Source organism: Sarcophilus harrisii, chromosome 4 (genome assembly GCF_902635505.1).
Source record: "Sarcophilus harrisii chromosome 4, mSarHar1.11, whole genome shotgun sequence".
Classification (NCBI taxonomy): Eukaryota; Metazoa; Chordata; class Mammalia; order Dasyuromorphia; family Dasyuridae; genus Sarcophilus; species Sarcophilus harrisii.
Genome location: NC_045429.1, coordinates 428,398,152 through 428,424,871, shown reverse-complemented (window position 1 = coordinate 428,424,871; position 26,720 = coordinate 428,398,152). Strand labels below are relative to the sequence as shown.

Genomic DNA, 26,720 nt, shown 5'->3' with positions numbered 1-26,720 from the left:
TTGCCATAGCGAGGGGAGGAGGGCGGGGGGAGGGAAGATGGCGGCGGTGCAAGTGGCCGGGGCTCCGGTGTGTGGGGCTCGGGAGCCGCCGCCGGGCCCCGGGAGCGGCTTCCGCCGCCTGTCTGCCCGCCTGGGCTCGCTGCGCCCCGCGGACAGCAGCTCCGCCCGCACCGAGATCCACCTGCTCTTCGACCAGCTCATCTCGGAGAACTACAGCGAGGGCGGCGGGGGAGTCACGGCGGAGGTAGAGGGGCGCGGCCGGGGAGGCAGCGGGGGGCGGCCCGAGGCCCCACCCGCCGCCGCCGGGGCTCTGCTCCCCTTGCTTCCGTTGCGACGGTTTCCTGACTTAGCTCTCCAGAAACCGCCCCAACGTCGATCCCAACGGTCCTGCTGGCCCCCGGGCCTCGGCGCCGAGCCCTCCCGGGGGTGTGGGCCTCCGACGCGTCCGCCTGGGGGAGTCTCCCCGCCTCGGGGCATCGCACACCCGGCGTCTCGGTCCCCGGTTTGGCAGATGGGGAAGGGACTGCCCCCGCCCCCTTCCCGGTCACCGCCCTGGTTTGGGATTCGAACCTAGGGTTCAACTGACTTCCGAGCCTCGCCCCAAAAGTTTCCCCTGGGTTGTGATTTCTGCCCTGGTCATGGCTAGAAAAGGAGCCCCGGAGCCCTCCCCTCGCCCATTTTACTAATGGGCAAACCGAGGCTCCCTGGCCCCTCTCAAGAATCAGTTAAAATCTCCTCCTTCCCTCCCGCCGCTATCGACTACGGGCCATTGATCCCACAGGGACTGGAAGCTCCGCAAGGGCAGGCACTGGTCTCTGCCTTTCCTTGCGCCCCGCCCAGAGCTGACAGCCCGGAGGTGCTTGCTGGATTCTTGTTCACTGACTGACAGCTGGAGGCCCCTGGAGGTCAAGGGACTTGTCTGGGAAGCCGCCCTCCCGGGTTATCCACTCTGACCTTCCACTCCCCGAGCCCAGTTTTGCTTCTTTCCTTGATCTTTTCAGGAGGATGCAAACTTTTCTGTTATCTCAGCTCATCATCCCTTTATTAAACTGGCTCCAGGTCTGGTGGGGGATGGGACAGCCATAAAGCAGTCCACGAGAATCTATCGTGCAGGCGCAAGAAATCCTGTTGCTTTGGTGCAGAACCTTACCTTTCAGATGACCCCGGGCTCTATCTAACCCTAACCCTGAATGCCTCGAGACTCCAACTGAACCTTAAAATATGACTCGTGGCTCTAACCCTAACTCTAAGATAGAAGGGCTTTGGTCACTGGAGGCTGTTTACACTATGTCCAGAGGGAAGAGGGGTTTGGGGTCTGAAATCAGAATCATGGAATGTCAACTTTTCTTTGGGCCTCGGTTCTCCGGACCAAGGCTTTGGGTGGTCCATGAATCCACAGGGAATCTGTGAACATGAATGGAGAAAAAAAATATGTCCTTGTTTCACTGTAACTGGTTTTCTTTATATCCTCTGAATATTATTTTATGCAGTTAAAAACATTCACCAGACTGTTTAAGGGGTTCATGACACAAAGGTCAGAAGTATGTTAAAATCTCGACAGACTCCTAGTTTGTATGTGTGTATACATGCATATATATGTACACATTGGACACATGTATGCTACAATCTGTACTCAAATGTGTAGATATATATATGTGCTAAGTATATTTGTGTATGGATTTATAATTGTGTGCCATATAGTATATACATGTCTGCATGTACATATATAGTTTATTTCTATACATGCGCACACTATGCATCTGTATACACATTTATAGATTTGTGTATATATGTATTTGTATATGTAGTATGTATATCTGTGTACACAGATCTACAAATACACACAGCATGCGACAACATGTCAAGCGCACACATGTATACTATATGCATGCCCATGTGGATTCATGGCATGTATATATATTTGTAAACCTGTATTATACAGCATATATTTACATATATACACACATCTATTAATGCATGTATTTACGCTAACAGGAGGTCTAACTCCACCTGTCCTTCCACAGCTTTGGTGTAATTTCTGTCCTGCTGTATTTTGGGCTTTTGCTTATTTTTTCTTCCATATATTATTAATATGTCTCCGTTGCCCTTTTTTTCATCCTTTTTCCCATTTTGGAAAGCTCATTTCAGCTCTGGTGTACTTTGTTTTAGCGGTTTGAATTGGACAAAATGGTATTATTTGCTATTGTGTTTATTATTGTTTTCATTCTTTCTTATAGGATGTCAGTGCTTTACTGGTCCAGGCCTGTCGATTAGTCCATCTTAATCAGGAACATCTAGTCAGCAAGGTTTCTCAGCTTATTCACCATCTACTTAATAGATTACAGGTGAGAGCACCCCCAGTTTGGATTTGGGGAAGAAATGCCTCTTTGATCGAGACCAAGAGCAAAGACTTATCTGTGATTTTTTTGGATGTGGCAGCCTCTGTTACTTACTCAATCCACCCAATTCTCTCACTTAGGAGGCAGATTTTAAGGGGCTTGGTGAAGCTAGGTAACATATGACTCGTCCATGGGGACGTTACAAATAAATATCAGAAGCAATATCCGAATCTGGTTCTCTGACTGCAAAAGCCTCCCTTGACTTGCCGCATCAGATTTCTTTTCTGACTCAGAAAAGCCCACAGAATTATCTGAAATGTGGATTTTTTTCTTCATCCCTTGTCCCTTAGTTAGTTGTATCATGCTTGGCTGCTGTTGGGTTTTTTAGTTTTTGTTGGGGGAAGGAATGTGGCTAATTTGGATCTAGGAGACACTGTGGAATGGGAGATGGAGCATCTGACTGTCAGAAGATCTGAGTTCAGAACAGCTCTTTCAGATACTAGGAGGCATAGAACCCTAGGCAAGCTACTTCACTCTGTGTAACTCAACCTTCCTCAGCTGTAGAATAAGGAGTTTAGACTTGATGACTTTTCCAGTTCCTTCCAGTTCTAAATCTATGTTCTATATAAAATATAGAACTTCTTGGGACACTTGTGTTTTTCCTACATGGTTAAAAAGATTTATTTTATTCCACCTATCTTTTTCTAGTCCATTTATATCATGACTTTGCTCTTTTCTCCAATATTTTTCACAAATTGCTAAATACATTTTAATGCAAAGTGTGCAGTAAGGCTATTATCAAGTGAGATGATTCTTAAAGATGTTCCAAAATGAATTGTTCGCAACATATATCCCCTTATGTGGATGTGAACATATAAGGCTGTTGCCCAAAAGAAATTAGATTGCAGTCAGAAGGAGGATTTTCCTAGGTTGAGGACTAGAATTATAATTTGATTGGCAGAAGGAGCTCCCGGGTGTGGAAAGTCCCTCTCCCAATGTGCTTGTCACCTTCCTAGCTCCGGACTAGGAGGCAGCTCTCTGTACTCATTTCCCCGTGAGTAAGATGGGGGTGAGAGGGCCAACCTCACAGGCTTGTTGTGACAATCAGAGGAGTCAGCACATGTGAAGGCTCACCAGCCTGAAAGATCTAGAGGCGCTAGTTGCAAGCTTGGGGTGCCAAGAGGTGAGTGACTTGGCCAGAGTTGTTTGGCTGGTATATCACAGATATATCACCTAGGTCTTGCCCACTTCGAGACCGGTCCTCTTCACTACACCCACCTCTGATTTTAATACTGATGGTAAACTACAGAAGGCAGTGTCTATAGTGTCCCAGAGTCTTAAGACTTTGGGGCCTCTTCTATTTGAGGTTTGACTCTCCACTACTGATGGGGCATCATATCCGTAGCCCTGATCAATTGAAAAGGATCCCGATGTCCTGTGGCACATCTAATCCGTGCATTTGCTACTGGCTTATACTTTTTCTCACATTCAATCAAAGTCATTTCAATGAATTCACAGGTCTGGTCTAAAAATATTTTTAATTAAACAGACATAGTAAACACCTGCTTTGTCCAAGGCATTGTGCTAGATGCTAGGAATGCAAAGAGGAGAAAATAATCTTTGCTTTCAAGGATACCAGAGTCAAATGGGGGTAGACCTGGTGAGAACTGTAAGCAGTGCTGTCCTGCCAGATACAAAATGATACTACAAGATACAAAATGATACTATAAGATACAGAATAGAAAAAATGAGGAGGCTGTTAGGCTCATCCAGGGACTAGTAGGTGGCAAGAGTAGGAAGGAAGGGATGGTGCAAACGATGCTTTGAAGGCAGGATCTACTTATTTCAAGTGTGTATAGTTATTAGTTCTCATAGAATTGTTAACTCCGTAGAGAGTAGGAATTGTATGTTAAATTTCTTTGGTTTGGTCTTTAGGCCTGATATTATACGGGTCACATAGTAAAGACTTGCTCACGGCTTGATTGAGTACCTACTATGGCCTGGGCACTTGAACTGAGAACGTTCATTGGAATATGTGTACATAATGTAAGAAATAGAGACACACACACACAGATGTATGTGGGTGAGTATAGTTAACGTATATTTAGAATGGAAATAGTTTTCAAAGTACCTGTTTTTTTTCTCCTTGGGGGTAGGTGATTGTTGATGAACAGAATCTGGATTTCCTTTTGGCATACACAATCTCTGCTTTTCAACAATGTAGTTCCTGGACACACATGGAAATTCTTCAGGCCTTGTCTGCTCTGGTTTATTACAATGGCCCCAAATGTCAGAAGGTAATTTGTATTTCCTTTCTTCTTTACACTGCCAGGAGGGACGGAGGAGATTCTTCCCACAGTTTCTCTCCATGATTCTTAACTGTTCTATAGAAATCATATAGGGGCGAACCGGTTCTTAGCAGTTTGTAGTATTACTGCCCAAAGGCTCTCATTCTTCCCCCAAGTTGTCTGTATCATTAATGTTAAGAGTTGTAAGCAATAGTAAATTATCTTTGACAGTCAAACATTTGAAAGCAAGGAAACAAAGTATGGAAACTTTTTAATGAGGCCCTTTTGGCCTCATAAAGTTGCCCAGTGTTGTAAGGATCTTGGTCAGGGTATGAGCATCTCTCTGTTGCATCTGCTGGGCCTAGTCTGGTCCGTGGCCCAATGAGCATAACATGGAGCTTCCCTGCTGACCTGCAGGCCCTCCCTCAGATGTAGTTGTGATGAAAGAACTTCTGCTAGAACCTCTATTTCTGATGGTCTAAGCACTTTGTATTTCTAGTGGGCCTGAATGCTATATTGATGCGTCTTAGCTTTATCGTGTGTAAGACACATGTAGCGGAGGCCCTGCAGTGCCTAATTGCCTTTTTGTACATTCCCAGCCCCTGCCCCACTTACTTCTCACCCAAGGAAAAGAGAAAGAAAGAGAACTTTGTCAGAGTTAGAGTCCTTTCCTCTCAGCTCTCTTGGGTTACCTCTGACTGTTGTATTTGTCCTAGTACCTGCCAGACTTGCTCGGGGAGACTGGAATCTTGATGAAGTTGAGCGATCCCAGCCAGTCGGACCCTGATCTCAGAAGAGCTGCAGTGCACTGTATGGCAAACATATGTCTCAGGTACGGGGGTCAAATAGGAGATGGGGCCTGGGACCATTTGTGGGGAGTAGAGCCTGTCTGAAGTTAAGGTAGTTTCCGGCTTAGCATCTGTGAAGTATCCTAACAGTGTGTGTCACAGGAGACTGGTTTTCCTATTTTTCTATTTTGCTTATAAGACTACCATATGAGGAAATTTTTTTTTTTAAATTGCCATGCCATTAGTCACCCAATCCATCTTCCCTTTAGGAAATGCCCAGTTAGTAAAGAAATATTGAAAACTACAGCCTTTTCTATTTGCCTGACCTAAAATGGAATGATTTGTAAGTCTGAAAAGGCTCCCTTGTTAGGCATTTGAAACTCCTTTGTCAATCTTTAGCATTTATTATGGCCACTTTTTTCCCTTTTAAAAATTGTTGTTTATAAAAAAAAGTGCTTAAAGTTCAGTGATTTGATCAGCTCATTCTGGATCAACACAAAGGAAAGAGGTGTCACTTGCAGTGATTCAAGTTGTCCTGTCCATGTATCTGGCATGGGAAGAGTCTTGGGCTTATGGCCACAGTCACAAGCAGAAGGAACTCTAGACCCTGGAGGCCTGAGTCCCCATCCTGGCTAACCTTGAGATCACAGCCCGACCACTTGGCTTCCTTATCCTTTGGTCTCCTCATCACCAGACTGATGGGGTTGGCTCAGATGAGTGTTTTCAGCCTTTTGGAGGACATGGATCTCCTGGGTAGTCTGGGAAAATCTGTGATTCTCTTCACTGAAGAATGCTTTTAAAAGTGAAAGGAAATGGCTAAATTTTAGTGAGAGATCAACAAAAATGGAGATGTAATATTTTTCCTGCTTAGGTGCCTGGCCCTTGAAATCTGTGCATGCATGCACTCCTCCCTCCAATTAAGAACCCATAAATTACGTGAACTCTCAGGTCCCTCCAGTATAAAAAATCTAAATTTCTGTGCTTCTGTAATACAAATAATTATACAATGTGGTCCTTGCCTTTCCTGGGTCTTGGGTCCTATGTTCTGACTAGGAATGATGAAACATAAACCGTGAAAAATGAGAAGGTTAATCAACCTTAATCAATAGTTCAATATAGCAGCCAGATGGGTGTGCGGGATTGCCCATCTAGTGAACTGCATAGTGATTCAGGGCAGTTGTGACTGGGCACTGTTCCCTGGAGTACAGGATGGATAAGGGAACCTCAGGAGAGCCTGGGGTGGTTTGGAGAAACTTCTCAAACTTGTTGAAAGAGGCCTTTGAAGAGACTGGAGGTCAGGGCTTGACCCTGGGCTTCTACCAACGAGAAGAGGGAGATGCGTGTCATTCCCCTGGGCCCTTTTGCTCTTCTTCTTTCCCTTTACAGCTTAAAACTCTCTTACTAGTGGTTCACTTGTTGGGACTGAGAAACCTTTGTCCCTCCTGTTGATCTCTAAGCTCTCCTCTGGTCACCAGCCCTGCAGTGTGCACACTGTTTTCCCTTCCCCAGATGCCCAGCGGAGAGCTTTGTGAACTCCCTTGTAACTCGTCCACCTCCTCCTCCTCCATGGGTTGGAGATGGGTCATGCTTAGTGGTGATTTCTAAGCTCAACTCAAAGCGTCTGGAGTTTGAATTGCCTCCTTTGCTTGTGTTTTAGTGTTCCAGGACAGCCATACTTGGATGAGCCTTACCGAAATGTCTGCTTTCAAACTTTCTTAACTATTTTACAGTCTTCCAAAGTTTCTGGTATGGACGATATCACATTTTGCATGGTAGGTAGGAACCTAGTGTTCTACAATACCTCACTTATAATGTAAGTTACTGTTGTACATGAAACACATAGTTGCAGAATGCAGGAAGTAAACAAAGGTATCCACTTGGCTTTTTTAAGGTGCCATTATGAGCGGATGTATAATTTTAGCTTGAAAAAATATAGGAGAACTTGGGCTGCTCGATATTGCCTGGAACTATTCTTCTGGATGAAAGTTTCTTGAATAACAGAAATTAACATTTAGGTACTGGAATTGTGCTGCTGTCTACTTTGGTGTCAATATTTGCTCTGTAAACACACACACACACATACACACACACACACACATACATTTGCATTACATATACACTTATAATACATGCACACATACACATACTCTCTCTCTCTCTCTTTTTCTCTTTCTCTCTCTCTCTGTTCTTGTGAACACAGCCACAGGGGACCCTGTGCCTTTGCCTTTGACGACCCCAGTAAAGCCTGTGTGCCGAGCTTCTCCCCCCAGCTTTCTGGGAGAATGTCTGCTGTTTTTCACCGCTGCCACTCCCACACCCAGAGCAATTGCTGCCACAAAGGCACCCTCTTTTCTAGCTCTTTTGAACTCTCTTCAGGGTTTACAAAGAAGGTTGCCCATGCACAGATAGCACTGATCATTCCCTGGGGCTCTTTTCCTTATGCTTAGGGACTCTAATTAGGGAAGCATTTACTAACTGCCTTATTGTTTGTCCTTCATTCTTGAAGAAGACCATGACATCAGGGAGGTAACGCCATGACACGCAAGTGAATTGGATTGAAGTGAGGGAGGCTATGCCAGGTCACCTGCCTCACTTTCTCCTCCAGAACCATCTGGGTCCAGTGGCCAGATAGAGATCAGGATGACTGGAGATGGCCCCAGATGCAGTGGGAGATCTTGGGCCTTTTTAAGCTCAGGTCTTCCACAGGTCTCAGTTGACTGGGCCACACCCATTCAGTGATTAAGGCTAGGTAACAATTAAGGCAAAGAATGGCCTCTTGGAACTAGAACAAAAAACCCACAAAATCTACCTGCCTAGTCTGCCAGGCACTTACACTTGAGAGTTCCCAAAGTGTTTGCATGTACATTCTCTCATTTGATTCTCAGAACAACCTAAATGAGGGAAGAAGGACAAGTAGCATCATTCCCACTTTAGAGAGTAGGAGACTGAGGGTTAGAGCAATATGGCCCAAGAGTGTGTGGAGTGAATAGTACCCACAGGCTTAGCAGCCAGACCTCTGCATTCTTAGGGCAGCCCTTCTTAGACTATAATACTCTTCTCACCGTTTTTTATCATTTCCAGGTCTGGGGCTGTCCATGGCTGCTTTGTCATTGTTTGCTGCTCTTGTGTTGCTGGCAGAGATGTCTTTTTACAAACTCTGTTTTGGGATTTGGTGCAGTTGGGAATGCTTGAGGGTTCTGGAAGCCTAGTGTCCAGATGGCTTAAGGTTTGGCTGTCCCTGTAATTTAGTCTCCTTTTCCCCCAGTTGTTACAAAATGCACTGAAAGGTCTCCAGTCCCTTCTGAATGGGGGGAAGATGAAGCTTACACAGACTGAGCAGCTTGGGTCTCTTCTGGCTGTATTAAAGGTAAGCAAGTGTAACTCAGTTCCTTTTTTTAATGGCTGCAATCTTTCCTATCTTAACTTTTAAGTGGTGTTAGGAGCCTTTTGCCCATTGATAGTTAAATATGTATTTTTAAAAAATCTCTCTCAGATTTGTATTTATTAACTGAAACATATTGGACTTGAAGAAAGGGGAAAGGGGCAAATTTGCTTTCCATCTTTGTTTTATTAACAATGAAAATGTTTGCCTTGTTCATCTATTTAGATTTTGATTTTGTGGTTTTCCTTTTTTTTTTTTTATTTTTTTAATCTTTTTAATATTTAGAAATACATGTTTCATGGGCTTCCTGGATTGAACATAGAGATGCCTGCAGTTTTATACCCGGCTCCTCTTCCTCAGTATGATGGGCGATCACCTCTCAAACAGGAGCCGTTGGAAATAAATCCCTCAAAACCAGTAGCGGTATAATTGCAGTTTTATCGCATTAGCATTTAGATTTATTTTGTAAAATATATTGTACATAAACACTTTCACTTGCTTTTATTATTATTAACTGAGAAGACCCTTCATGAAAGCAGTTTTTTACTCTTTGTGGGCTTTTTATATAATCAGTTTAAAAAGGTTTAGGGGGATCACTTAGAGTATGGGCACTTCTCAGAGGTACTGTGCATGTTATGGCTTTTGCGGCACCAGGATACTCTTCTTCCCAAGTTGGGCATCGTGATCCTGAGTGTTTCCTTGTCTCCTGCCTCCACACTTCTACCATAATCCCTCTCGCCTTCTCTCCAGTTTCCCTCTCTTTTCTGTCCAATCCTGTCACAGTTAGAACATGAGCATGTTCCCTGGCCTGTGATTGCTGGCTGTTTAAATAGCAATCCTTCCTGCCCAGACCTTCCATGTTGCACCTTATTTAAGCAGTTACTTTATTACTCCCCAGTTACTTCTAATGAGTGTCAGGACAGTGGGAGCATGGGTTTGGTTTTTTGCGGGGAGTGGATAGTGGGGGAGGACCGTATTGCCCAAAAGTTGGTTTCTGAGATATAATAGGAGCTTTTAGAGAACGGAGAACATCTAGGATGTAGGAGTCACGGATGAATGAAGCGTGGGCTGCAGAGATGTGGTGGAACATGGAGCCTTGGGCTGGGGGACGCTGGGGTCGCGATTAGGAAGGAGCTCCTCAGGTGCTCCCCAGGTCTGCAGTGTAGAGGACAGGGGGAAGTTGGGTGTAGATAGGAAGTGTCAGACTTTTAATTTGTTCTCTGTCAGAGTAAAAGGAAGAAGGCAAAAGGCAAACAAAAGAAAGGCCATCAAGGAGAAGAACTGAAAGAAGCGAATGGAGAGATCGGAGCCGGTGCCGCCAGCGTCCTGGGCAAACTGACCCTCCATGAAGGGAGCGCCGTGGGCTCTGCCTACCTGAGTACCCCAAGTGGGGGATCTGAAGGGAGTAGCCCCGCAGCCCGAGACCGGGCCTCCTCCTATCTCAGTTCTTCCCCATGGAAGAGAATCAGCAGTAGTGAATCGGACTATTCGGATGCCGAGGGTGGACTGCAGAGTAAGATGAGGTCTGAAAGTTGGTTCTGAAATGTCTGTTCTTGGGCTATTTTATGAATTAATTAGGCTTTTTGTAGTTGAGATAAAACCACCATGTGAATTTTGGGGTTCATTTAAAAAGCAGAGTTCCTAAACTTATCCCTTCATTTGGTCTTAGTAGAAGGATCCAGTTTGAGTGAGGGCTCTTGTGTTTCATTGAAACCTCTTGTCTATTTTCATTCAAGATCTTACCAAGCCAAAGTCCGCCAGGGAGCTTTAGCTTGTTTCCTTTCCACAATAAAATCAATAGAGAAGAAAGTTCTCTATGGCTACTGGTCTGCTTTTGTCCCTGATACCCCTGGCATAGGAAGCCCGCAGTCTGTGTCTCTGATGACGATTTCACTAAAAGATCCTTCTCCAAAGGTAAGAGAACTTTGTTATTAACCTTTTAAATTTTTTATTAAATTTTATTCCTTCTCTCTGACCCAATTGACTTAATCTAAATACAGATCTCTCATTGATTTTAATGGGAGTGCTGACTTAAAAATTGTTCTTTTGGCTTCAAAAGGAAACAGGACAAGGGTTCAGGTAGATGGCGAAGTAGTCTGTATCTTGGTCTCTGGGAATTCAGACCCAGGCTTCTTGCCAGGAGAGGGGCAGTCCAAGTCTGAACCTGTACCCTTGTAATTATGTATCCTTTCTGAATGAGGCTAAATACTAGTCAGCATTTGTAGTGCTGTAGGGTTTGCAGAGAACTTTAAAAACACAACCTCATTTGGTGTTCATCACAACCCTGTAACATTTTAATCATCTCATTATTGAGGTGAGGAAATGGAGGCAGAGTGAAGTGACTTGCCAATGGTCACACAGCTTGGAAAGGTCTGAAGTAGGGTCTAAGCCCACGTTTTCCTAACTCTCCTCCCTGTACCCACCATCTTGCTGAAGCAGTGCCATGCAAACTTCCCCCTGACAGAGGCTATGTGGACTGATGCTAGCTGTGATGAAGGGAAGGAAAGGATGCTTTAATGCTGCTCTCTGTTTACCTTCTGGAAAGCAGCTCATAGACCTAGAAAGGAAACAACTTGTTTTACAGTGGAAATGTTTACTAACTGGCAAAGAAATCCTGGCATGGGTCAAGCTCTGGGTGAGACAGCCTTGCCCTCAGAAACATCGATCCTACTTATCACCTTGTAAGCAATTTACATTCCCATTAATTAGACTCATTTGAGTTCTTTTTTAATACAATGATATATTCAGGAGTAGAGGCAGTGTGATAACAATAGATAAAGTAATAAAAACTTAGGTTCAGATTCTACCTTTTGACATTTAGCAGCTGGACAGCCTCCACTTAGCACTTAACCGGATTTTGTGGCAACTACTGGGATTATCTGGTAAGATATAGAGTGGTTGCAACATGACAAAATCATGGCTCCCTTATGTCTTCACATGCACCATTAGTATAAGAGAGTAGCAGCCTCCTTGTAAAACCATCCTATCCTTGAGGGTTAGTCCATTGCTTCTAAAAGGAAATTCTGGAGATAATTTATCAAAAGTCCTGGATTGGAATAGAAAGCAAAATAGACTGGGAAGTGGGGGATTGTATCCTTTTAATTGTACCCATATGTGACAATCCCTCTGTAAATGATTTCAGATTTTGAAGTGAAGTGTAAAAGTCATATTTCTTACAAAGCAAAGTAACAAATACTGAGTTGGAATATATCATTTTGTTTGGATCAGGTAACCCGCATGGACGATAGAAAACTAGCGTAGAAACAAATCTTAAATAAAAGTACCCCTATTGATGATAGAAAAGGTGTCCATATGTAGTCATAGCCCAAAAGTTTGAAAAATAAAAATGACTTGTTTCATTATCAACAAATGAATTAATTTGACATTTCAGACTCGTGCCTGTGCTCTGCAAGTATTATCAGCCATCTTGGATGGCTCAAAGCAGTTTCTTTCCGTTGCTGAAGACACAAGCGACCACAGAAGGGCTTTCACGCCCTTCTCGGTGACCATTGCTTCCAGCATTCGCGAGTTACATCGATGTCTTTTGTTAGCTTTGGTGGCTGAATCATCCTCCCAAACCCTTACTCAGATAATTAAGGTAAAGGAAACTATGAGCCTAGAAAATTTTTGCCATGTCAAAATAATCTGACTAAAAGAAATTTTAAAATGTTGCAAGAAAAAAACTGCAAATTAACTGAGTGGTGATTTTTAGTAAAATGGTGTTCTTTACAAATGTGAATGTATCTTATAATTTAATTTTTGGAAAAATTTCTTTGCTTCTAGGGATTTAAATTGTATCAAACAGATCTAAATATTGTCCAAATGAAGGACTGATTTAAAATATATTCTTTCCAATGTAAAGAATTGGGGTCCTTGGGTTTTTTTTTTTTTTTTTTTTGCAGTTTTTATGTAAATGAATTTTTAAAAGTGTTAACTGCTTTGTTATCTGTTTATAATTCCTTAATTAAAAATTAAAAATTAGCTTGCATATGAGGTGCCATTTTCTCATATCTGTGCTTTACAGTGCCTAGCAAACTTAGTATCAAATGCGCCTTATAATCGTCTGAAACCCAACCTGCTGACTAAAGTCTGGAACCAGATAAAGCCCTACATCCGCCATAAAGGTTGGTGACCTATTCAGCTCAAGTATGCTTTATAAACAATATGATTAGATAATAGGTTATTAATAACATGGTCCCAAAGCCATTTACCATTTATTGGTTCATCCCAGTAAGATGAACTCAAAGCAAAGAGATGGGACCACTTGTTCAAAGAGTGTCCTCTAAGAAATGATGTGGTTACAGAGTTCATTCTTCCCAACCTTCAACCTTCAGAGGAATCTTTTCCAGCCTTTGGGGAGAGGTGATGTTACTTTGAACATCCCATCTTGCCTTTGCAATGTCTTTGGGCCTGGAATGGAAAGAAATGGAAAAGGGAACTGTAGACTCCCCAGCTGCTTCAAGTCATTCTGTATATCTTTGATACTGGCAAAAGAATCATGTTTCTACCCCCAAACTACTCCTAAGTAATTAATGGGATTATCATATAGTTGCTAGACTTGTCTGGTATGTAGTTATTCACATCTCTTAGGTTCTAGCTCAAGGGAGGTGGAGGATAATGGGATTCTCACTTTAAAGACAAATAGAGACAAAGAATAACTTGGTTAAGGATATATTCCACACTGTAGTTAAGAACAAAACTTCATCATTCTGATCTCCAGTTTTACTTTAATAAAATTCTAACATTTGAATCTTTCATATCTCTTGTATAGTCTACCTTGAAACTATAAATACTCTTTGGAAGTGAAGTTTTAGCATCAGAGCTCAGTTGGAATGAATTAAGTTTTGTTCTCATCTGTAAATATTGAATAGAAAGGGTTGAACTGGAAAGTACTTTCCAGCTTTAAGTTTCTGTTCTCCTGGTATGCTTCCTCTATCTCAGTTATTATAATGACTGTTGGCATGGCACCCACCTCTCACTGTTTCCTTTCATAGATGTCAACGTCCGGGTCTCAAGTCTGACCCTCTTGGGGGCCATAGTATCGGCTCAGGCTCCTTTGCCTGAAGTGCAGTTGCTTTTACAGCAGCCTTGTTCTTCTGGGCTTAGTAGTAATAGTTCAGCCATGTCGTGGCTCAGCTCTTCTGACTGGCGCCGAGATGCTTCCTATGCAGAAACTCTAGAGGAATCCACAGATATGTTGGCAGCTTCCAGTGGCGAGCCCTGCTGGCTCATCCGCCTCTGCATCTCCATTGTTGTACTGCCCAGAGAAGATCCCTGTTCTGATAGCGATACTAGCTGTACAGCTGGTAACATATATGAACCATCTCCTGTTCGACTGGAATCCTTACAGGTGAGAGAGTCTAATACTTGTGTTTACACAGAGAACCATTTGTTTCAAAGTGTCGGTCAGACTTGTTCCAACTCTTGTAATTCACAGCTCACAGAGCGTCAGGGTCTGGAGGCACCTCCCTCTTGAGCCATTCAATGCAGGCAGCTTATGCCCACTGAGAGAGACCCACCAGGAAGGAGAGCTCACTATCTCCTATGGCAGTTTGTTCCTCTCTTGTTAGGAAGTTAATAGTTTTTCCTGATATCAACCTAAATTTGCCTCTTTGTGACTTCTGCCCATTTCTTTCTGATGATACCCTCTGGGGCCAAACAGTATTAGTTTAATCCCTTCTTAATAGATGGTCTTTTGGATACCTGAAGATGTTATCATGTTCTACCTGGGTCTTCTCTTCGCCACGCTAAACATGCCTAGCACCTTCACTTCATCCTCATTTGTCATGGACTTGGGGCTCATCAGCTTCCTGGGTGCTGTGCTCTGAATACTTAATCAGTAACCTTTGTAAACCATGGGCCCAACGCCGATGAACATCACATTTGGCCAACTTTTTGAGAGTGGTATCCCACCTCCCTATTCTCATTATCTTAATTCAGTTCCAGACTTATGTCCTACTGCTGACTCACTAGCAAGCAGGCTCTTAAAACTCACATCTTTCTCAGAATGACTGCTACGTGTATGCATCATCTTTTTATCAAGTGCAAGACTTTACATTTATCCCAGGGAATTTCATTTTACTAAGTTTAGCCCAGTGCTTTAGATTGTCAGGACCTCTTTGGATCCTGTGTCTCCGGGGTCCCTTCCAGCTTGGTGTCTTCTGCATTTTTGATGAGTATGGCAACTCTGTCTTTATCCAACTCATTGATGCACTTGTTAAAGCTGCTCCCAAGCCAAGCACAGATCCCTGGGGAGACTTCTGCTACCGTTACATGGAACCGTTGGTTGTGATCTAGCCATAGTGCTGAATCCATCTGATTGTATTATCACTCAGTCCCTACTTCCTTTATGTTCTTCACAAGAATATTATGAAATGTTATCCAAAGTACTGCTGAAATTTAGGTAAAGTGTATATCCATTGTATTTCCCTCATCTACTAGTTTAGTACTAGTTTCCAATTAAAAGGAAATGAGAGGATCAAACGAGGGTAATACTCTTATAGCACAGGGTCTGGCACATGATAGGTGATAGATATTCCCTTCCCTTCCCCCTAGTCTGATATGACCTCTTCTTGAGGAAGCCGTGTAGTCTCTTTATAATCACCACTTCCCTCTTCAGATGTTTATTAGCCATCTCTGATGATCAAAAGTGAGTTCTAAAATCTCCCCAGACACTAAAATAAAACTCAGTGGCCCAAAGTGTGCAGATTTTTCTTTCTATTGAAAATCAAGGCAATGTTTGCCTTTCTCTTCTGCCATTGTCCAAGTTCTTTCAAGTTCTGTTTATACCCAAGGATGTGGTTCATTAAACATTCTAGAGAGCCAGCCTAAAATGTTACTCCCTGCAGTGAATTCAGATTATGATGATTGGTTAGCCCATTGCTGTATGTGTGTTTTTTCCCTGTAGGTGCTGGCCCTTCTGGTGAAAGGTTATTTTATAATGGCTCAGGGCTATTTGATGGAGCTTGGGGAGGTGGCCTGCAGGTGCATGGAGGAAACAGACCCATCCATTCAGCTTCATGGTGCAAAAGTAATATTTGCTTTTTTGTTTGTTTGTTTATTTTGTTTATTGCATATCCTACATATCCAGCAGTTCAATCATTTCTTAAGGTAATTGTAACTGAGAACATGTTTTTGTATGACATTGTTTGAAGCAGGGAAATTAATACATGGTGGTGCTCTGCAGCAGTGGGGTCAGACTTATAGTGAAATGAGGGTTACTAGACCTTGTGGATCACATAAAAGTGGAGCACATACATTCTTTATGTTTTCTTGCATTTTTCTTTATTTTGTGAAATATTTTCCAATAACATTTTTATCTGACTTGGGCTACAATTGGAGTGTAGTTAGCAGATCCTGTATTTGATACCTCTGCTCTATGGTATTATGTGTCTATTCAGAGAGCACTGATTTCATTGATGGAAGCTGATTGCTTGTGATTGATGGGTTAGATTTTTTTTGAGTACCTTAGCGGTCTGTGTTGAAACTTGAACTCCTTAAAAGAATGAAATTAGTATAGAATTAGTTTTTGTTGGGTTTGGTGTGACCTTGACCTTGAAGAAAGCCCAAGTATATGTTGATCATAGTTCTGATGGTTTCTTCGATAATTTTTTTTTTTTTTTGGCAGCTTTTAGAAGAGCTAGGAACAGGTTTAATCCAGCAATATAAAGCAGACTCAACTGTTGCCCCGAGTCAAAGAGTCCCGGTCAGTTTGGTAAGTAAATGGCTGTTCATCTGGCCGTTAACCATTTTTTTGAATTTCAGTCAGAATTTGACCTCCAATTGTTTTTGTCTTTTAGCACTCAGCTAAGTGCCGGGCACTGATTCATGAATGCTTGTGGTTAGATTAGAGTTAATTGGACTATGTTGTGTCTACAAATGCTGTGAAATATGAACTGTTATCCAATATGCCATGAGGGGATTGGATGTTCTCTTCTTGGCAGAATGTGTCAGTGTTCAAGGCTTAGAATTTTCAAGAGTAGTCTGTCAGTCAGCATTTATGAAGCCCCTGCTGCTCAGTATTAGTGACTCTGTAAGGAAATTAAAATATTCCCTACCCTCAAGGATCTTATATTTTACTTAGAAAGTAAGAAAAAAATTTTTGTTGATTGGCATTAGAAGAGTCCATTAAGTGGTCTCCAAAGTGGAGGCTTGGGCCTCCTAAGGGGCTATGGCCTGACTCCAGAGCATGTTTCATCAAAGACTGGGAGGAAAAGTGGGTGGGGGGAAGATTGGTTGCATCCCACCCATGAGACAATCAATCATGGGTCTTATCTCCAACACAGCCCCTTACTCCCCAATGCTCAGCTCTGTCCCTTACCTGTGCTATGCAATTTTTGAACTTTCCCACTCTAAATTAGGCAACTAACTTAGGATCTAACTTGTGTATTTAATCTGGGCTACCACAGCAGCAGCTGCCAGGTGTCATTTGGAAAATTCTGCCCCCATCCTCTCATGTCTGCATCAAATATTCCCTTGGGTCAGACTTTGCACTCAGAGGCAGTAACTGGAAAATCAGAGCTCTATTTTCCCTCCCCCTGCTTTCCATTTTGGGTGGAACAGAACAAAGAATTACAGGGAATGGACAGGCTTGGGTGGATCATGCATTTCAGAGCTCATTATTTTACTGCCACTGCCCCCATCCTTCTCCCAAACTTCCCTAGCACCACTGAGAGCACCCCCCTCCTCCTATCACTGGGGTTCACAGTACTGTCTCACTTTGTGTCGCCCACCATATGCAGTCAGTTGCTGGATCTCATCAGTTCTGACTCCACAACTCTGGTGTCTTCTTCTTCTCTCCAATCAGAATCATCGTCCTGATTCTGATTTTATCAAACCTCAACATAACATTGGGTTCCTTATCTCATGCCTCTCCCTAGGCCAGTGCTCACCATGCTCAGGTGTCAGAGTGGTCTCTGCTCACTTATTTTGAATGGCCTCTTATAGCTTCCTGAGCCTAGGATTATTTTCTATGATTTTTACAATGTATGTATTTAATTAGTATAAAAATAAATGGGTATTGCTTGTAAATTGGCTAAAGCATATACATTTGGCTAAGGTAGGTTGAAGGGCTTAAAATCAAAAAAGTCTAGAGACCACCATAGAAGAGTAAGTGATTAAAGAGTCCTTTAGAGGGTTGGTTAGCTTTGTATTTGCACAAGTCACTTTTGCTGGTTTCTCTCTCTATAGAAGGGGTGGTGTGTTAATGATGCAGCTCAAAATTGTTACGAGCTGTATAATGTGTGTCAGAGGAGTGTAAAGGAACAATTCTAGCCTTAAAAGAAAAGGAGCTTGGCCTTGTGGCCAAGATCTCCTGTAGCTCCATGCTAGAGTGGAAGCTCCATGAGGGCAGGCATTCGGTCTTAGCTGAATCTTGTGCTTCTGCTGGCACTTCATATATAGGATGGGATGAAGAAATGATTGTGGAATCAAGTCTCAAATATATCAATGCTCAGTTTGGGAAGGACAGATGACAAAGAGTGGGCTCTGTGACCTTTACAAGATTATTTATATGTAATTAATTTAGCTAGAAATGGGACGATCACACCCCTTGGATTCAGGGTTGCTAAACTGAGTAGGGTGTTTCCTGAGCTTTGTCTTGATCAGTTTTCTCTTATAGGTGGTGATGTTTTGGGCTATGATGCTGAATGGTCCTTTGCCCAGAGCGCTTCAGAACTCACAGCATCCAACCCTCCAGGCCAGCTCCTGTGATGCCCTCTCCTCCATCTTACCAGAGGCTTTCAGTAGTCTGCCGGTAAATGTTCTGTTAAACATCACCTATTTATTGCCAGCTGTAATTGGACTGTGAACAGCCTTTATAAGCCAGTGTTTGATGTAATCTCTGGGGAAAGAGGGCAGGCTCATATTTCTGAACTTAAAAAAAAAAAAAAATAGAAGTCTAGGTCTTTATTATATTTATTAGTGGTTGAGATTGAAGGCCAGTCTTGCTTGCCCCTCAGTCTCTAGGGCATCTGTTTCTCTTTCTTGTGCTCTCTAAGCTCATTGTAAGGAAATGACAGGAAGGAAGTAGAACTGGAGCCTGATCCTGCATCAGGGTCTTTCTTGGTACCAAAGGTCAGCTTTGATGAGCTCTCTATGTGCAGTATTTACCATGATTCCTTGAGGCAAGATCATGTGTTACATTCCCAGAGCCATCTTTTCCTCCTCTCTAAAATGAGAGCTTTGGGCCCAGATGCTCTCAGAGCTCCTTTGCAGTCCCAAGTCCTTGGATATGGTGATTTATCTGGGCCCTGTTCCTCCACTGCCTAGCATGGGGTACTTGTGCCTAGTAGCTCACTGACACACTTTGGGGGGAGGGAATAAATGGAGCTTTTCTGCTGACTTGCACCTTTCTGTTGTCAATAATATCAGAACGACAGACAGATCTTGTGCATCACACTGCTGCTGGGGCTGAATCACAGCAAGAACCCTCTGGTGAAAGCAGCTGCTGCCCGTGCTCTGGGTGTCTATGTGCTCTTCTCCTGTCTGAGGCAGGTAAGGACACGCCAGGCATAGTGCTCTGTGAAGACCTTCAAAGAGAGCCTGTGCCAGCAGTGCCAGCGTCGGAGGAGGATAATAGACCCCTTCTGTCCCTTCTCCCACCCCCAGTTATGTCCCTAGGGATGATCCCCTGCCTAATGACATGGAAGGTGTATGTGAGCAAAAGATACAGGCCACATTATACACTGTTGAGGAAGGCTCGAGTGCTCCCAGCCCTTTTAATTTCAAGGCCAGTTGTGGTTTGCCTATTTAATATGTGTGTATTTTGGGAGAATAGACCTGTTATTTTATTAATATAGAGAGGACTTGGTGATAAATAATCTCTGTCCCACTGTAGACTGGCACCATGTCTGCAGCTTAGTTTTGCCTGGGGTACTGAGTGGTCAAATAAATGCCGAGGTCATATATAGACTTTTAGAAGTTTCTCACATTTATTGTTGTAAATGTAGATACATGCTTATGTAGAGATCCCTTTTTCTAATTAACATGTATATATATTTATATGTGTATAATTTACTTAGACTTTTTAGTTACCATTGATAACTATGGGACGACAGATTCTGTATATTACTTGGCTGCTTGTACTGAATTTTAAAATTCTGTGTGTGTGTGTGTGTGTGTGTGTGCGCGCGTTCATATCCTCACTCCCTCAAGTTCTTGTATATCAGAAGTATGGGCAATATAATAAAAGAATTTACTTTCATAAGGGAAATGGGTTAGATATTAGTGCCTAAGAAAAATCTTAGAAGTAAGATTTGATTCCAGGATAATGCTGGTAGGGATGATGGGGTTTGATCAGGTAAAACTTCTTGGAGCAAATGTGGGTCTGGCATAGGGCTTTATGGAAAGGGGAGGGAGGGAAAAGTGTTGTTTTTCACAGGATAAAAGGAAAACAGGGCCTGAATTGACTTAAGAAGGTCTAGTTATTGGATATAGATTGGGACCTAAAGGAGATGGGAGATCACAGGACAAACAGAAGAGGAGCTGAGGAAGGACAGAGTAGCAGTCTTCAAATATTTCCAACTTCCTGATCACAGTACTATTAAATAAACATTCAGAGTTTTTGAACAAAAATGCTTTCAATCAAGAGCATAAAAACACAAGGCACACAAGGGATAAGCCCCTTGCCCAGGACCTCATCTTTCTTGTCACGGTGTCCTCCTGTTCATGTTGGAAGTATTTTATAATACCCGATTATTATCATGCAGAGGTTCATCTTTTGTCACTTCTTAGTTCCCTCATGACTCATCCCTTCCCCAATACTCCCGCAAGCTTTCCTCAGTCCTGTTTCCACAATAGACTTTATCTTTGCCTTGCTCTGATGTACATCTGTAGAAGACATGAGGCAATAGGGTCTCTCACTTCTCTTGCTCGTGTAAGCTGTTCTCACCAGCCGACTAAATCCCCCATCGCTCCCTGGTAGATGACCAGCATGCATCTTTAGCACAAAGACCGTGACTAAATAAGTTGTTCAAACTGTGTGGCCCTCATCTCTTCATGAAATCAGAGATTTGAATGAGATCTCTAAAGCCCTTTCTACCTTTGAAGCCTTCAAGTGGTATATATTGTCTGCTCGTGGCACATAGAGTAACTGACAAATAGTCACAGGGAAATAATAATATTGAAAGCAGCTGCTTTACATAATACTTTCTCACAGCAAATGAGTTCAAAAGTTAAATAAAAGACAAAATTGACAAATCCTATTAACGTTATTTGTACTACTACCGTAATTTAAGTCCGGCATTTTCTAGTCTAGAGGCTTAAAACCTTGTTTTGTGTCATGAACCCCTTTGGCAGCAATCTGCTGAAGCCTATGATTCCTCTCTAAGAATAATATGGTCAAACATAAAAAACAAAATGCGTAAAACTAAGGAACCAATTAGATTGCAATACAGCCATCAGAATATTAAGAAAACTAGTTAAGAACCCATGTTCTTTCCTTGTCATTTCGAGATAATTTTAAAATGTTATTTACTCTTAACTAAATTTAATGTCATGGGAAAGCCAAGGGGAAAATTAGGAAAGATTTATTCAGAAGGAAAATAGTCTAGCGATCCCTGGAAATATGCCTCTCTGTATTATGCACTGCGCCTATACATAAATTTTAAAAAAGCCCTTAGTATAGAGACTACAAATTGTTATTAGGAGTAAGCTGACCTTGCCTCCAGCCAGCTACCCTCTACTACTCCCTTGAGGGATGGTGGGGGGTCCACGGCCTTGGAAGCTAACAGCATTGATGGGAGGGCAGGATACACAGTGAATAATGGAAACACCAAGGGAAATTTTCTCAGAATTGGACTTGGGATTTTTGTTGAGTGACTAGTTGAACTTAATATATGAATAAATTCCCAATTACAGACTTTTCACAAATGTTTGCATTCATGTTTGTGATTTGTCACCAAATATAAAGACTTTGCAACTTCATCAATGTCCTTTGGGACTCCTGAGGTAACTTCATTGACCTTCTCTTGTAGGATGTCATGTTTGTGGCCGACACAGCAAATGCGATCCTGATGTCTCTGCATGACAAGTCTCCAAATGTCCGTGCCAAAGCAGCCTGGTCCTTGGGCAACCTGACAGACACTTTGATTGTCAACATGTAAGTAGTTCTTGGTTCCAGACTGAGGTCTGAGGCTGCAATCTCTTGTGAAGGCTTTGGAGCTACAATCACAATATCTGGATGCAAATATTTTCACTTGGCTTCATGTGATTTGCATAATTATAAGTTATGCTGTTCTCCCTTTATTGCTTTTATAACCTTATTAGTGAATGAGAGTGTAATGCTATAGCTATAATGCTATTAAACTGGATTTCACCTTTTGGACACTTTTATTTGCTTTGGTTTGAACAGGGAAATGTTGGGCCAGAGTTTCCAGGAAGAATTTTCCGGTCTCTTGCTATTGAAAATGTTGAGATCAGCAACTGAAGCTTCTAAGGATAAAGACAAGGTAGTACGATCTTTTCTTGGAATATTTGACTAAGCTGTCTTTAATTAGAGGCTTGAGCAATGACGCTCAGAGCTCTGGTCACACCTTAGCTCATTCTTTTCTTGGAACTAAGAGAGTTGGTATTATGGAAAGAATCCAGAACAAGCAGGGTCCTGGAGACTTAGGATAATCGGGGGTGCCTGTAGGGCATCCCTTATTAGATTCAAGTCCCAAGTCTGCCATTAGTTTGCTGAAGAACCAGGAACAAGCCATTTTCCTTCTCTGAGCCCCAGTTTTCTTGTGAGTTCTAAGTTCCCCCTCAGCTTCTAAGATTTCATGATTCTTTGAAATTGGACAGGTGAAATTTTTATTGTTATTATTTTCCCCGGTTACAAGTAAAATAAGATTTTTTTTTCGACTAACCGTGTACATTCATTTTTTACATATTTCCATATGGATTATGTTGAGAGAGAAAAATCAGAACAAAAGGAAAAAATCAGAAGGAAAAAAAAAGTGAACATAGAGCATATGCTGATTTACATTCAATCTCCATAATTCTCTCTGGATGCAGATGGCATTTTTCCATCTTAAAGTTTATTGGAATTGCCTTGGGTCACGGAACCACTGAGAAGAACCAAGTCTATCATAGTTAATCAGTGCACAATCTTGCTGTTGCTATGTATAATGTCTTCCTGGTTCGGCTTGCTTCACTCGGCATCAGTTCATGTAAATCTTTCCAGGTCTTTCTAAAATCAGCCTGTTCATCATTTTTAATAGCATAATTATTATTTTCATATACCATAATTTATGCAGTCATTCCTCAGTTGATGGGCATCCACTCCTTTTCCAGTTTGATGAAATTCAAACACAGTCTTGTTTTGGGGATCGGTACACTGATAGGAATCTTATATTCACCATAAAGAATTCTAGAACCTTACAGTACCCGAATTTCTCCTACCAGCATTGTTGTCCTGTTCACAAGATTACAGAATCTAGGAAATTATTTAAAACTAAAAAGCATTTAAGATTGTCTATGGGGGAGAATTTTTCTAATCCTTTTTTTTTCCCAATCAGGTAAAAAGTAATGCCGTTCGGGCACTTGGAAATTTGCTCCACTTCCTGCAGCCGTATCATATAGTAAAGCCAAGATTTACAGAAACCATCGAGGAGTCTATTCAGGCCCTTATCTCAACTGTTTTGAGTGAGGCTACCATGAAAGTCCGATGGAATGCGTGCTATGCTCTAGGAAATGTATTTAAAAATTCTGCTTTGCCTTTGGGTGAGTAAAAACTTGTTTTTGTTTTTGCTTTTTTTTTTTTATTCTGCAAAATTCTGAACTCTTTTAAATAAAATATTGCAACTAGGCTTTGGTATAAAAGTGATAAAAGAGATTCTGTTTGGAAAGAAGAAATGCATCTCTCTGGATTATAGTTAGTAATACTCCTGTCCTCTCCCCTTCTCCCCCAATTTGATCTTAGGCACTGGATTGTATCCCCCCGCCACATTCGACATTAAGGGTCAGATTGTAAGAGAGTCCAATGTTCCAGCTTATGACATTCTTGAATCTATCAGCATTTTCCCTGTGAATTAGTGTAGAGCAAACTCTCCAGATTGTGGGCTTCTGGTCAGCTAAGAGCTGGGCAGGGCAGGTCAGAGGAAATTTATCAAGTGGCAGTGTAATGCCATATTGTAGCGTCATAGATAGAATTGAAGGGAGTCTCCAAGAGATACTGTACTTGGCCCCTTTTTTTTTACAGAGGAGAAAACATGCCCCAGAGTCACCAAGGCAGTGAGTAACAGAGCTGGAGGACTAAACATGAAGCTCCATGTTTTTGAGTCCAGTGCTTTTTGGAGGATTATAGAAGATATATTGTTTAAGTTACTAAAGATCCAAAGAGCACATGTAGGTTTCTCTTCAGCACAGGAGCTGATTCTGCTCACTCTCTAATAGAAAACCTCTCAGCAGTGTGGCCTGTTTGTCCATAGCCATTGTTTGATCCCCAATCCTTTCCCAAACTCACTCTGTTTTCCCAACTATTTCCAGGGACGGCTCCTTGGACGGCACAAGCCTACAGCGCTCTCACATCGGTTGTGAAATCCTGCAAGAATTTCAAAGTGCGAATCAAGTCTGCAACTGCTCTTTCCATTCCGGACAAGAGGGAGCAGTATGGGTCTGTGGAACAGTATGCTCAGATCTGGAGCGCGCTGGTGACGGCCTTGCAGAAGAGTGAGGACACCACGGACTTTCTGGAATTCAAATACTGTGCCAGCCTCAGAACCCAGATCTGCCAAGCACTGATTCACTTGTTAAGCCTAGCCAGCAGTGCAGATCTGTCGTGTATTCAGGAAACCGTGGAGCAAAGTGGTGATATGGTCAGGCTTTACATCTTACAGTATTTAAAGTCAGGAGTGGAGGGAGATGACACAGGCTCAGCCCCCAGCCCCCAGGAACGAGACAAAATGCTCTCCGAGGCCCTGGAGCACGTAAGAGGGATCCAGGAACCCTCCGGAGAGGCCGCTAAGAAGGCTATCACTGCTTACTTGGAAGGCATCCTGACCACATACACCAGTGCAGCTGAATCATGTGGCTCTTTGCTCTAAGGCAGACCAAATACCGATAGACCAAGGAAGAGGCAGGAAGCGTGCCGAGAGGGAATTTAGAAGCAAAGAAAGGGGCCTCCTCTGGCAGTGTGCTCAGTGGGATCTGGGGAGCGGAAGCTAGAATGTAAAAACTCAGGCCTCCGTGGGGAGCATGGTAGTAACCTTTCAGCCATCCCCCTCGCACAGTGCTCTAGCAGTAGGATACACACCAAGCAGTCACCATCTGACATGTGGGTCTGCCGGCCAGGCCGGGCTAGCCCCCTCTAACCAGGAGCCAGCTGGAGGGAAAGGGACAAAAAGTAGAAAGTGTGTCCTGAGCAGGACCGGCTGTGGCCGGGGCTGAAAGAGCCACCAAGGGGCCTGTTGGGCTGTGCCCCACCCTTCCCTGGGAGCCACCCTCTGGCCCTCTGGGGCTTAAGGCTATTGCTATGACTCCTGGCCAAACTAATCGGTTACTTTATGACTGTTTTCAAGTGAGGCTTCTTTTACAAATAGCCTGCCGCTCCCTCCTCTGCCTTTTAATTAGTTCCTATTCAAATCCCAAATTTCACAAGCTATAGAAATAGTTTTTTGCCAGTCATTATACAATATGTAAAATACTTCTTCTGCCAGCAGCACTGTGCCCGCTAATGTTTTTCCTAGAGTTTGATTATATCTTTGCTTTGATGACATGTATACTAGTACTTTGCACTTTTGAAAGAAACCCAAATAGAAAATTAAATAAACATATTCTTTTAAATTACGTTCCAAACATAATTTATCCTCTGTCAGACCGAGCTGAGGACCTTGTAGTACCTAACATGGCACTAGACAGTTTACACCTGGTAACTCGGTTGTCCCAATGACTGCTTTATTCATGTGCCTTCTCTACATCGATTAGGGCCTTTCAAACGAAGTCTCATTGAACCTCTGAGCTCTGAAAAGAGCAGGGATGATTTAGGGGCTTCCTCAATGAACTGAACTACAAAGCCTTGGATTATTAAGAGAATTACAAAGGAGAAGGGCGGCTTACACACCTGGCTCCCTGGCTTGCTGTTTGTTTAGGATAAATGTCACAGCTTCCTACCATTGTCCGGGCTCAGAGTCACAGAGTGCTCCAGCAGGCCTCTGACTGCTGATCCCGGCGAACCTCAACGCTGCAATAGATGAAGTGGCCGTTCCCTTGGCCTTTCGATGTTGGCCGCCAGGTTTGGTACAGACCCGTTAACGCTTTCCGTAGCTTGGGTTGGCATTTCTCAGAGGCTTTGTCAGTTCACCGCACACACACATTCGGGATGGGGGGTTGGCATTTTTGACTTTTTGACTTTGTCCTCACTTGTTTGACAGCAGTGATTTAAGCATTGACAGGGGCACAGAGGTCTGTGCAGCAAATAATCTTCCCCTACTTTTTATCTGGTGTATAATATACAAGGAGTATAATAACAGCAATAACACTCACTTGTTGAAAGCTAAAATATTGGACCTGAGGTAGTCCCTGAACCTTACTTCATTGTCTTGTTAATCCTCTGTCCATTTGAGTGACATTAAATGGGGATTTTAGTAAGAAATGTGTGGCAATATTTGTTTTAACTGTTTTTTACATCACTATTAAAACACTTCTCTAAAGGCAGTTGGATTTGGATTTTTTTCTTTTGAATTATTCCCTTAAAATTTTCTTGAGTTCTGGACCATCTTGTTTCTCCAAAATGCTAATGGGTACATATGCAGAAAGCCTGTCAAACTGTACAGTTATTCAGAATGCTTAGGGAAGAAGTAATAATCTGTTTTCTTACAGCAGGTAGGAATCTCATCTAGTTCTCAAATTCTGTAATTCCATATTGTGTGTGATACTTTGTGTATTTGCTCCTGACTTAGTTTGTTTCATTATTGGGATTTTTGGTTTTTTGTTTTGTTTT

At 42.6% G+C, this 26,720-nt stretch overlaps 1 protein-coding gene across 2 annotated transcripts; it reads left to right on the top strand.

Moving 5' to 3' along the window:
• Positions 1 to 26,434, top strand: HEATR6 (HEAT repeat containing 6). Of its 2 annotated transcripts, XM_031967569.1 has the most exons (20): positions 1 to 244; positions 2,238 to 2,345; positions 4,496 to 4,636; positions 5,344 to 5,459; positions 7,073 to 7,187; positions 8,681 to 8,782; positions 9,083 to 9,220; positions 10,025 to 10,320; positions 10,534 to 10,711; positions 12,189 to 12,395; positions 12,822 to 12,921; positions 13,792 to 14,147; positions 15,705 to 15,827; positions 16,425 to 16,511; positions 18,417 to 18,551; positions 19,169 to 19,291; positions 21,772 to 21,896; positions 22,149 to 22,245; positions 23,299 to 23,503; positions 24,269 to 26,434. In XM_031967569.1, the coding sequence occupies exons 1-20, from the start codon at positions 38 to 40 to the stop codon at positions 24,823 to 24,825; spliced, it is 3,516 nt and encodes a 1,171-aa protein (XP_031823429.1). In that variant the 5' UTR covers positions 1 to 37; the 3' UTR covers positions 24,826 to 26,434. The 2 variants fall into 2 exon arrangements, with proteins under 2 accessions (XP_031823429.1, XP_031823430.1); XM_031967570.1 differs by lacking the exons at positions 1 to 244; positions 2,238 to 2,345; positions 4,496 to 4,636; positions 7,073 to 7,187 and having other exon boundaries at positions 5,370 to 5,459.
• The last annotated feature ends 286 nt before the right edge of the window (positions 26,435 to 26,720 follow it).

What these genes read in the sequence shown, in the direction of transcription:
- HEATR6 (XM_031967569.1), top strand. Translation starts at nt 38, where the DNA reads ATGGCGGCGGTGCAAGTGGCCGGGGCTCCGGTGTGTGGGGCTCGGGAG. An exon ending in ATGGCAAACATATGTCTCAG is followed by an intron (nt 5,460 to 7,072) that starts GTACGGGGGTCA and finishes CTTGTGTTTTAG; the next exon opens with TGTTCCAGGACAGCCATACT. An exon ending in ATCCCTCAAAACCAGTAGCG is followed by an intron (nt 9,221 to 10,024) that starts GTATAATTGCAG and finishes GTTCTCTGTCAG; the next exon opens with AGTAAAAGGAAGAAGGCAAA.